The following is a 12,335-nucleotide window of genomic DNA, read 5'->3' on the forward strand; positions in this document are numbered from 1 at the left end:
GGGTTCACATCAACCACACATTTGTTGCTCTCACAGCCTGTCTGGACCAACTGCAGGCTAACCTTAGAGTTAAGGGCAAGGTTAGAGATTTAATTTGAACATTACATTGCTAGGGTAACAAGCAAGGTGAGCGTTCAGTGTAGGTCCAGTGTCTGGGTTACTGTTAGGTTTATTGCTAGGGAAAAGCCTATAGATTGAGATTACACTCATGATCATTGTTAGGATGAGGGTAAGACTAAGGGCAGTGTTCTTCAGATCTGACCTACAGACCAATGGGCTTTTTTTAAGTGAGGAAACATGTTTGACCTACATTATCTGAAATGTAAAAACAGACTAATTCTTAGGGAAGGATATTCTGAGTTTATCATGGAGCTAAGACTTGCAATGTTCATTTCATGCTCTGCTCTTGGAAATGAGATTACCAAGCTCTGAGGGCATTCTGAAACAGCATAGGAAGCATGTCTTCATAATGTGATACTGCAGCCAGCAACCTAGAGTCAGAGCTCCGACTTTCTCATCTGAAAGTTACTGTATATTGATGCCTCAGAGCAACCATGGGAGAAGCTATGCCCTGTTTTTTTGAACAGTTCCTGCTTCTTCTCTTTTTTTCCATTTTTCTTATTTTTTATTTTCCATATTCCTCATATGTAGTTTTCCTTTTTTATATAGTTTTTTGGACTGCAGACGAATGCTTGATCATGTCTCTTGTCATTTTATGTACTGTAGAACATACCTGGTGTCTTTTATTCTTTTCTGAGCTCCCAAATGAAATAAAAGGTATTTTATTGTCCAGAAAGTTTACGATTTTAACTGCCACAGTTGTGCTACGTGTTAAATGTTGAGAAGTCGCATATAAATTAACACTATAGATTATAGACAATCTGAGGCTGCCTAATACATGCTCACTCCTCCTCAGTCTGCAATGCTGTGTGTGTTGGAATTGCAGGCATGAGGCCATCTGGGTTTGCCCAACTCTTCCTGTGTCCATACAGGTGACAGGAGTGAGTGTGACCTGTGGGAATGACCAGCTGGTGGTTCTGCACACCCTCGCTCGGGATGACCTGCTGTTCTGTCTCCAGAGGGGTGAGCTCAGCCCTAATGAAGACCGTGTTGGAGAGCTGCTGGGCACGTTGGCTGACCATTTCATTCGGTGAGACACCCAGACACGACTGACCACTAAGACATCACACTTACATTGACCAAACTAAAAATGATCCTCTTCTGTTCTGTTCATAACGTACCACTCTGTTTGCTGGAGAAGCAGTGTGTAATAGTGCTTAGGAGCTCTGGACTCCAAATTGGATGCATACTGTATGAGTTTAAATTTTGGCTCGGTCACTGTTGTTCTCTTGAGTGACATATTTTACTGGGGCTGTTTCATTAAAATGCCCATTTGTGTAAATACAGTTGGCTCCTAATTTACTCATAGCCTAAGTAACTAACTGAAAGTTGTTTTTAACAATTATTCACACCCCAGTAATCAATATTTTGTTGATCTTCCTCTGACTTGCATAACATTTAGAATGAGCTTCCTGGAGCCTTTTAAAAGGATTCAGGCCCTTCTTGGTTGTAAATTATTACTGTTCCTTCATGTAAAACTTTTCCAGCTCTTTTACATTAACACAGATTCTGCTTTCTTTAGTTTACTCCAGATGTTTTATTGAATTGGAGTCTGGAGATTGATACTGTATATTACTGTATGGTCGGTGAGGAAGTATATCCAATCATGCTGTTCGCTCAACATTTAAGTATCCAGGACCATATATAGTAAACTGTCAATATTTGTGGTTTCTCCTGTGCATGCAAAAAGTTTTTAGTGACTCCTTTTTCACATTCGTAGACCAAATTCACATATTCACGAGCTGTGCAGTAGGACCATAAACACGGGTGCCCACTTCTGCATCTTCATCTCACAAATCTACTTCACCTGTCCTGCATCTGACTCTAGCTTGGTTAACAAAGACGTAACATGTTTATGTAGCAGTGCCGTGCACCATCGGTTATGGTGTAGTTATTCATTTCTGTCAGGAAAGCGTTACATGTATGTTGTGTGAAGGCCCGTTAGCAGAGCAAAGCAATGTGAGTGCTGTGCTGTGAAATAATAGAAATATTTAATAACAAAAAAACTTCCATGGTCCCCTAACTTTTCACAGTCTTAGTTCTTCTATGTCTTAGGGAAAAGAAAACAAAATAAACCGGAAGAAAGAGAATCTGACAAATTGAAGGAGAGTGAGTTGGTTGAGTGGGAAGGGAGAGAGTATGTTCAGTTTATTTTGTTATTACTGTACTGTATTTGTAAGAGCAACTAACACAAGATTTAAACAGTAAAGAAAATGTGCTCTCCTAAGATTGAAAAAAACAAGCTCTAATACAAGGTAAGCTATAATATCATAGCAGTGATTTAATGTAATTGTTTGCACATGCAAATACTTGAATTACAGGAGAAAAACAATGCTTTGATAAGTTTGCAGTATTCATTTTCATTTTAAAATGCTTACTACTAATAAATATTAACACTATTTATGAAATCATCCTTGTTTCACACCCTATATCCTACTAAGTCCTGCAAATTTGACATTCACAGAGACTTTAACCTCTGAGTTAGGTACCTAACCCCTGAGAATACTGAGGTTTTACTGTATTGTATTTGTTTGGAACTATTGTGAACCCTGCTATTCAGGAGAAAGGGTTAGTGTCAGTGAAAAGTAAGAGCTCGATTGAAGATGAAAGGTAACTATACAAAGAGTCCCTGATGTCTGGACCAAAGTAGCAAACCATTTCTCAGAAGCTAAATTTATCTAAAATGAAACTTGAGGGGCCAACTGGCCAACTATAATGTGTTTGTATAGTACTTTCATTGTGTGCTATAGTAAAGCACAGTCTGTCCATGGTAAAAACACAGTGAATTTTAGGAAAGAATAAAAAAAAGGCAACTGTGTGGCAACAAAGGTAAAAGTGCAAAGTTACTGTGTAGCTGTGTTGTAGTAAATGTTTGTAAAGGACAAAAATGTTGTCTGTTATTAATATATCCATTACCTTCACTCAATGTGATCTGCAAATGTCACTAAGCTTTTGCTTTACTTTTAAAGATAGGAGGTTTACCTGGAATTTCTCCACTTATACTCAAAAACAGTAGGCATTTCCCCATCACTAGGAGCTTGATCAGACCAGACGGCACTTAAGTGCTCCTCGGTAAAGGGATGAGTGGTCTTTCTTTTTCGAGATTGACAAAGCTTGATGCTTTCGAGCAGAAAGAGACTAATAGGAGAGAGCTCCTGCAGTTGTTCATAAAGTATACACAAAATGCTGGCACCCTGTGTGTTTGTTTTGTAAACATGCTCAAAGAATTTTACAAAAGGGGATGTGGAAACATTCTGCAAAAATGCACCTTTCTGTAGTTTCTGTATCCAAATGACAGAAAATGTTACCAAACAACAAAAGGTGACAGATCATTTCAGGCAGGTAGAATGATAGTGTTTGCTCTCAGTCATCTTCCAGTTTTGCAACTGGAGACCCACATACCTGCTGATCAAATTCCCGGCCAAGATATTTAATTAAATGAGCATTTCAATGAACTAATGAGTATCTTGAATGGGACCTTTGGAAGTTTTTTTTTACTTCTCAACAGCCAGAGATGTTATGCTGCTTATGAACCATAATAATTGAAAGACTGTCTCCAGCATGTTTAAGAACTAAAGAGTTCAACACAATCCTAATATAAGGTCATTTGGGGTCCAGTTGTGTAACTGAGAGCTTGGCTGGAAAAAAATAATTGAGTTTGTAAGCACCCAGGTCTGGGTTTGGGAATCCCTGCTCAGTACATCTCTAGATTTACTGTCATGTTATGATAAAAAAAACATTTCATGATGGACTTCAGTCGCTGTTCATCATGCTTCTGATATGAGTAAATACAGCACTGCAGGGAAAAAAAAATAAGGTTAAGAAGACCTTGTGGACACTCAGTACAAACCCTCCCTCAGGACAAAGTCCACGTGCCACTAGAAAATGCAGGATTTCTATGCTCGGATATGCGCCTAATTGCAATACGAGTCGCTGAGCCAAGAGCCAAGTTCAGTTCCCAGTCTGCACCCATGGTTATAAATAGAGCAGCTTCTACTGTATGTGTCCTGCCGCAGCTCTTTAAATTGATTTGTTTTTTAAACCTTAATCCATAAATCCGTTTATGAGCACGTCACTCCTGGAAAACACACTTCCGCTTCCAGCTGCCCAGGAAACACCGGCATACCAGAGCTCGGAGAGAGAGAGAATGAAGTGAGGGAGAAGATCACAGGAGTGAGCTCAGGCATGAGTGGGGATTGTGGAGCATAGCGGCATTAACCTTCTGAAATAGAGAACTAAAGACTGGATGAGCAAGATGCAAAAAAGTTTGAAAGCATCTAATGACAGAACTATTCTTCAAGTCTGAAGGGCTTATTTAATTGCTGTGCAGTGCCTACAGCACTTTCAAACATGAGGCGAAGGTGTTCCCTATGCATACATTAGTAGACAGTATTCCCTGGTGTTCGTGGCATCAAATGGCGATGCCTTCTCAGCCGTGAAGGGGACATGTACACCCTTTGATGCAACCCAGAATGGATCATTGAATGACATTATTATTATTCATTCATTTGACTCTTTTATCCAGAGTGGCATACATTTGCCCCCATTTATACAGCTAGGCACTTTGCTAAAGCAATCTGAGTCCCACCTTGTTCAAGGTCCAACAGCAGAGTCTTGCCTGGGACTCAAATCCATAGCCCAGCAGGTTTGAGTTCAGTTTTGAGTTCAAGGTGCAGCTGGTACTGACAGTGCAGAATGACTCCCCTTCCCAGCTGTCAGGCTGATGCTGGAGGGTGGACCAGAAGGGCTTGTGCTGCTGCTATGCATCCAGGCTAATCTGCAGGCCCAGACTCGCTCCGTCTTTGTCTGTGTGCTCCCCTGTCGGAGCGCGTTTGTCAGGCCATCTGGGGTGATTACAGGGGTCGTGACCTCTGGGGACTGATCACAGGCAGGAGGGTGAGGGGAAATGCCGGGATCATCCGCAAGGATGACAACACATATGCACATGCCCAGAGAGCGGCGTGTGTCTGAATACAAAGAAGGGACAGGCTGAGCGATCTTTGGCCCGTATTGCACGGCATGGCTTTTCATATTAAAATGTTGTTGAATTTTAAAATAATCTTGGTCTTGAGCAGTAGGATGTTGCAATTCCAAGAACAACTACCTAATAATGATATAATCGAGAAACACTTGCTCCCCTGAAAGCATTTTGCCACACTTATTTGATCTCCAAAAGAAGCTCAGTTAAGGCCTCCAAACTAAGGGAAAATGCACAAACTTACATCTTTTTCATAACTACATCGTCTTTTGCTAGGTTTGCACCTTTCACCTTTTTTAAAATTCAGTCTCCTATTAAAATCCTTTCTGATTGTTAATTTTCTTCAGTAACTATGCTTTACTTATTTTTGATTGCTCATGCTGAACCAAAGCAAGTGTTGAATTAATTCAGTGATGTGGATCATTCACACTTCTGGTTCACATTGGAATTACCTCTCAAATGTGTACTCTCTGAATACACAGGGACAAGGTCTGGCTTGATGAGGCGGATTCTACAGTGAGTGACATGTCTGTGCACAACTGTGAAATATAAGTCCCCCACTGAAAACACACATGGAGACTCACAGTACGCAGAACAGGGAGACATAGGGACACTCAGGTGTATTCATGTAAAGGCACAGATACAGTATGCACAATGATTGACTGAAACAAGCGAGCATGCGCAGAAGCACTTACAGTACGTCTCTCCTGTCAGCACACACTAACCAACGCAGTTGTACTCTGCGTCCCTCTCGTTGTCTTTCTCGGGGTCTGTCACTGGCACACTCCTACTCCCTCCCTCCCAGGTGTCAGCTGGAGGCTGCTTGCTCTCGGCCTTTGTGAAAGTTTGAATGAGCAGAAGGGGCGGGGCCACAAAAAGGTCAGGCCCCGCCCACACCATCTGCTGTGACAGCTGGAAGCACGCGCCAGGGGGCAGGGAGGGAGAAGCAGCCAGGCTCTATCCTTTCCATATCACTTGATTTTCTCTCCCACCCTCCATTTTCCCTCCTCTCCTGTCTGTTTTGTGTGGTTTTTACTTACACTGTATATAGTGTACAGTATTGTTCTTAAAATGAAGGGATCCGTTGTCCACGATGAGTGAACTGAATGATATCTCTGCCTTGACAGCAGAGCTGTGCCCTCTGGCTCTGTACTGTAGCTTCTCCCTCCTGCAGTCTGAGCTGTCTGCACTTGTTGTCCGTCTGTATCAGTCTTCTGCGTTAACAAGACAGGTCGAAGGACCCTTACTTTTAACATTTCTGGCTAGAAAAGTCCATCACAGAAGAAAAAGGGGTGTTACTAATTTACTTTCTTCTAGATCACTAGAGAAGTGAATGTATTTTTCCTAAGAATCAATGCAACCCCTAAAACTATTTTTATTGTTTATTGTTGTAATTAATTAATACTGCTCCCTGCGATGGAGAGAGTGAAATGTTATCTCTTGTACCCTTTATCTCTTGAGAGTGGTCTAAGTTCTGCACAGACCTCCAGCTTCTATCATCAGGATGAGATTACTAGGGGCAGGAATCATATTTGTCATCAGTAGCTCAGACCACAGAGATACAACTGGCCATTGTACAGGCATCTTCATTGACAGCTGCATTTCTAAAGCTCGGCGTCTTATGAAATATGTGAACAAAATGCATAATGCTGAGGTTGAGAAAAAAAATCTCCTAAGTAGAATTTAATTCAGACAGTCACAATTGATCATTAATCAGTCTATCCTGCAAAAACTAGAGTATGTAAACATTTGTTTCAAGTAAGTTATCCAGTTACACAGTTTTGACTGCTTTCTATGGGAACATACGTCTGAAGCGATAAGGAGGATTTCTCAGTGTGTATTAGAAGTATCAGGGCTCATCGTCTGTGTATCTACACGTACGACAGGTTATCCTTGATTTGCTTTTACTAGACTGAGCAATCTAACATTGTGACATTAGTGGATAAAAGAAATTCAACATTATGTCATGAGTCTAAAACTACTGTGAAAACAGTCAATTGTATGTTGCTTTTGTTATGGTAGCCTCCATAATGCTGAATGTCGGAAGCATTGTACAGAGACTAGGGTATGAACTGTGAGTCTATAGCTGTTGCTGCAGCTGGTTCACTTTAAATAGGGGCTGGGTCTGCTTCTTACAGTATCTCAAGAACCGAGCATGTGGAGGTTAAGAAACGTGCTCAGGGTAAAATAATGTCAGTGCCCAACACTTTCAGAGGAGACTGAGGCGGTAACATTTAGGGTGTGCACAAGAGGCTGTGTGGCGTCTGTCCAGTGTAGGAGATTCAGTTTGGCACGTGCTTGGCCAGCCTTACTGCAAGTGCCAGCACTTCTCTGTGTCTCCCCAGTGGCTCACGGACCATGTAGGGTGGCAGCACAGGGATACAGCAATGAAGGGGGCAGGAGGAGAAGGGGGGGGGGGTTACCTTAGGCTAATCTGCCTTGGCTCGCAGTCAGGGCTTGGAACCTGTCCCTTAGTTTAACTCTCTCCTGCCTCCTTTTCTATAGCAGGACACAAGCTAGCCAGGACCTGCTGGAACCCAGAAAACATGTGGTGCATTAATTCACACTAGGGGTTTATTTTTGTGGTGCCACTCTGCGCATGTATGCTGCGCAGGCGATAATGAAATTGCCATCACTTCTGGCTCTCTCTGTGCCAGTCAATGACTAATTAGGATGAGGGGGAGAGCCGTGCACCTCTGTGGGGCATCTGAATTGCTATTCTAGTGGGCAAAGGTTTTAAAACTATTAAGGAATAATTATACTAATGTTATTTGCTCACTGATTTAAAGCAGTTTTCAAGGCTATTGGTGGGCGTAGCATTCTGCTGCATCCATTAGTGAGCAACTTTCCTCTCTTTTTCTGTCTCAATCAGTCTGTCTGTCTTCTCCAACCCACAGACTTACTGTACCTTAACCCAGAGACTGCTTGGCCCAATCCTCCAGTGCAAGGCCATTCTTACTCTGTCCTTTCTCTTTAGCGCTAGTAATAAATATTGTAAAACACTTTACTGGACAGCTAGAGCAAAAAACAACTTTATATATGTCAGACCAAAGATGGGACCAAAAAGGGGAATATAGGAACCTTTAACAAAGCAATGATGTATTATAAAGAACAACACTAAGCATCTGGAATATTTCCCTTATGCAGATCTTAAAGAAGGTCCTTGTCTACAATAACATTTCCTACACATCTGGAAGTATATATTTTCTAGTGCACAATGTTCTGCAGTATACGAGTGAGGGAGGCTGAGGTAATAGCTGTTAAATGTGACTGCAGTGAAAGTGGAAGTGTTTCAGCACAGTCTGAGAGGGAGACAGAATGGATAAGGGCGAGAGAGATGGTAGAGGGCTTATCTTACATAATCAGACGTCACAGCAAAGAAGTTATTAGCAGCCCGAGATAAGTACTGTATACACAGGACATTTTTGGAAAAGGGCTGGAGATTACAAATCAAGCAGATGTGCCGTATAATATACTGAGGTCAAGGGAGAAAGAGGCTGTCAGCCTGGTATCACAAAGCATGATTCAGTGTTAGAGCAGAGAGTCTGAGAGGCAGGAAGAAACAAAGTATGCTGGCTTCACAGTTTGGCTGTTGTGTGAGCAGCTGACAGTGATGGTGACAGCAGTGGGACTTTGGCAGGAGTTTGCATTAGATGGCAGGCTTATCAGCAGTGACAGGACTCCTGCCAGCCCGCAGTGCTGTAAAGTTAGCCCTGCTGACCCCTCTGTCTCTTCGTCCTCCTGGGGCTGCCTGCCACTCAAGCCTGCACAGCACCTTAACTGGGGAGGGGAGAAACACAGAGGTGCCTCATTTATCCTCACCGGCTCCTGTGTATTTATTAGTATGCAGGTCTAGGGTGCCATGACTTTGCTTATCTTGCTTTGTGCACGTGTTTGTCTACTGCAGTGTGTTTGAGATGCATTCGCTGATCCTTGTATTTAATTTCCCAGGACGTTTCTCGAGATGAGTAGGGGTGTTACCCCGGCGTCTTGGGCAAATTTTCCATTGGCCTTTACCAATCATGGCCTACTAATAATGCCCATCTATGAATTGGCTTCATCACTCTGTTCTCCTCCCCACTGATAGCTGGTGTGTGGTGAGTGTTCTGGTGCACTATGGCTGCCGTCACATCATCCTGGTGGGGCTGCACACTGGTGGTGGTGGAGGGGAGTCCCCATTACCTGTAAAGCGCTTTGAATGCGCTTTACAGGTAATCTGTAGTAATTCTGGAGTATCCAGAAAAGCGCTATATAAGTGTAAGCAATTATTATTTTTATCATCAATAATTTAAAGGTCATGCCTGTTTTGGCAAAAGTGCTCTGGAGTCAGACAGCAGTGTGCAGCACTGAGACAGAGACCCATACCATTGAGACGGGAATAGTCCTGCACACCTGCCACTCGCTCTCCTGAAGCACAGAGTGTCCTCTTGCAGGTGCCCCTCCCAGCATCCTCTGCACACATTGTCTAGAAGGGACCCCCCTTTATGCAGCTGCATGTGCAGTAGTAGTGACTGGGACTGGGCCAGACCAGATGGATGTTGGTTTAAATCCTGTGTGGGATGCAGCTATTATACTGTTGAGCAAATTGATCTAACAAGTGTCTCCAGTCTATGGGCCTCCAAGTCATCAGTCTAAATGCATGTAGACCTACTAATCCATTCTGGCACAGCCTTCAGTGTACCCAAGTCTGTCATTGTTTTGTTGAATTCATTTTGACTAATGGGGGAAGGTGTGACAGGGACAGTGTAATTGCCAGTGTCTGGGAAGCAGTGTGACTGTGAGCCTAGGGCAGTCGTACTGTAATGACAGATGGCAAAGCTGTGGCTCTGTGTAATGCCAGGACTGTGAGACAGAATACGTGTCTGTGCCTGTCTGGGATTCAGTACAGCTGTGTGTCAGTTTCACTACATGACATTTAAAGCTCTTTGTTCCAGTGCTTCGGATAGTTACTCAGCTTCATCTAACTATTAATGAACTATGTCCACATATGGAAAGTAAGTGGGAAAAAATACATTAATCTCGCTTTATGTCTCTTCCCCTCTTAGAAGTGTCCAGTCACATCTTCTTGTTTTTTTTTCAGAAAATAAGGAGAAAATTTCACTGTGATATAAAGACCTGTATTGACTTCTCTTTATCAGCGTATGTGAGCCTGGTATTAGTGTGGCCCTGTTTGCCTGTGCCTGTTTCTTCTGCACTGAGCCCTCAGTGCAGATGCTTTGTTGCTCTGGAAATGGTTGCTAGGCAGCTGAAGAAAAGCTCATTAACAGCTGAGAGGAAATAATGAGCTTGGAGGTGCAGAGAGAGAAAGATGAGGAAGAAGACTAGTTTTAAGGGCAAAGGAGAAGGAGACAAGAGGGAATGGGAGAAGTGGGAAGAGAGAGAAATGGGAACGTTCAATCAATTGTGGATCTAGAATATTAATATATACTTATTGAAAAAATTCTGATGTAGTGACTATCCATACAAAAGTGCAACTGAACTGATTAATTATGCACCTATAAATCTATCTAAACTGTATGTTCAGGAAATGAAAATTAGAACTAAACCAGAGGATCATCTGTATTGCAATAGGACTCTAGGGGACAGTCAGTGTGGATTTAGGACAGGTAGGTCTTGCATAACTAATGAAACTAGTTATTTGAACAAGCAAAAGGAGTGTATATACAGTACACAGAGCATGCTACAGTATATCGTATATTTCCATTTTGTTTTTATATATGATTTATAGATATCTAGGAGTTTAATAAAAAATAAAAAATTTAATAAAGTTTCACATTAAAGATTAATTTTGTTACTTGGTGAAAGGATAGAAAATAAAAGTTGAGATAAGCTATAAACACACCAATTGAGGTGATGTACAGTAATTACCTGTATTAAGGTACAGTAATTATGTATAATTAAGTATTACTGTATGTCTTATGTATTAAGGCCACTGCTCTCCTTAATTCATATATATTATTAAGAATAATAAATTGATTATTTAGAATGATACATAAAACAATTATTTAGTGACTACAATTAATGGCAAAATTAAAAACTGGAAAAATAAGTAGTAAGTGTACATTTATGGCTACTAGGATTCAGTTGGACAAAGCAAGGCACACAGATTCACAGACATTTTAGATATTTTTACTACAACAACAACAAAATATGAACAAGAAACCAAGAGACCAAACATACTTTATCTTGACGATACACTTGTTATTGACTGCCTCATAATTTAACACATAAATACTTCAGTATTCATTACCTTAAAATATTTAATTACCGTCTTGAAGAAAACTTCATCTAACATGTATTTAGAGTATTCGCTTCATTTTTGAGGTTTGTAATGAGAACATTATAAAATAGACTTTTTTGTTTTATGTTGAATCACTACAACTCTCACTTTACAATTTCTGGACAATGTAAGTAAGCAATAAATGGACAATGTTAGGATATATGATTGATACTGTGTGAAATTGATCTGGTATGTTACATTTTACAGTGATCTAGTAAGATCACATTTAGAATATTGTGTACAAATCTAAAAAAAGTGCCCTACTCTGACAGACATCAAGAACTACTGTATGTATTTAAGTCTTGAATAGAGAAAACTACAAGGGTATTTCATTCAAGTACTCAAGATCCTCGAAGGCATGAACAAAGTCATCTAACGGAAGTTTTAAGAATTGGTAATATACAGTAATATACCTTGGGTGAGTGGCCTGGTGGTACAGTTGTAGCATTGCTGCCTTGCAGGATTGGAGTCCCGAGTTTAGTTCAAGACCTGGGGTGCTATCTGTGTGGAATTTGCATGTTCCTTCGGCATTTCAGTGGGTTTCCTCTCACAGTCCAATGACATACTGGTAGGTTTGGCCCAGTGGAGTGACTGTGTGCATGTCTGTGTCTGCCCTTCGATGGACTACTGTTCTGTACAGTGTGTACCCTTACTTTCTCCTGGGATAGGCTCCAGCTCCCCCATGATCCTGTATTGAATAAAGCGGTTTGAAACTGGATGGATGAATAGTGTAGCTGGGACCATAAGGCATTAATGTAAAATTAGAGGAAATGCATTTAAAACTGAAATCAGGAGGCAGTTGTTTGCAAAAAAAAAAGGTTGTGGTATTCTGGAACAAGCTACCCAGGATGACTCACAGCTGAGATACCTCCCCTTATACAGACACAGGGGGATCTGACATAGAAACGGTTTTAGTCCCAGCCTTTAATGTCGATATTTAACCACTGAGCAGCTCAA

General features: G+C 41.4%; 1 protein-coding gene across 1 annotated transcript in view; it reads left to right on the plus strand.

The window, feature by feature from the left end:
* Positions 1-12,335, plus strand: part of myo1g (myosin IG) — a 58,528-nt gene that overhangs the window by 37,927 nt on the left and 8,266 nt on the right. The window contains exon 21 of the mRNA XM_088929027.1: positions 993-1,150. Within this exon, the coding sequence (XP_088785153.1) occupies positions 993-1,150 (158 nt within the window). The remainder of the gene's footprint in view (positions 1-992; positions 1,151-12,335) is intronic.

This window comes from Atractosteus spatula, chromosome 12 (assembly GCF_055471065.1).
Source record: "Atractosteus spatula isolate fAtrSpa1 chromosome 12, fAtrSpa1.hap1, whole genome shotgun sequence".
In the NCBI taxonomy this organism is placed as follows: domain Eukaryota; kingdom Metazoa; phylum Chordata; class Actinopteri; order Semionotiformes; family Lepisosteidae; genus Atractosteus; species Atractosteus spatula.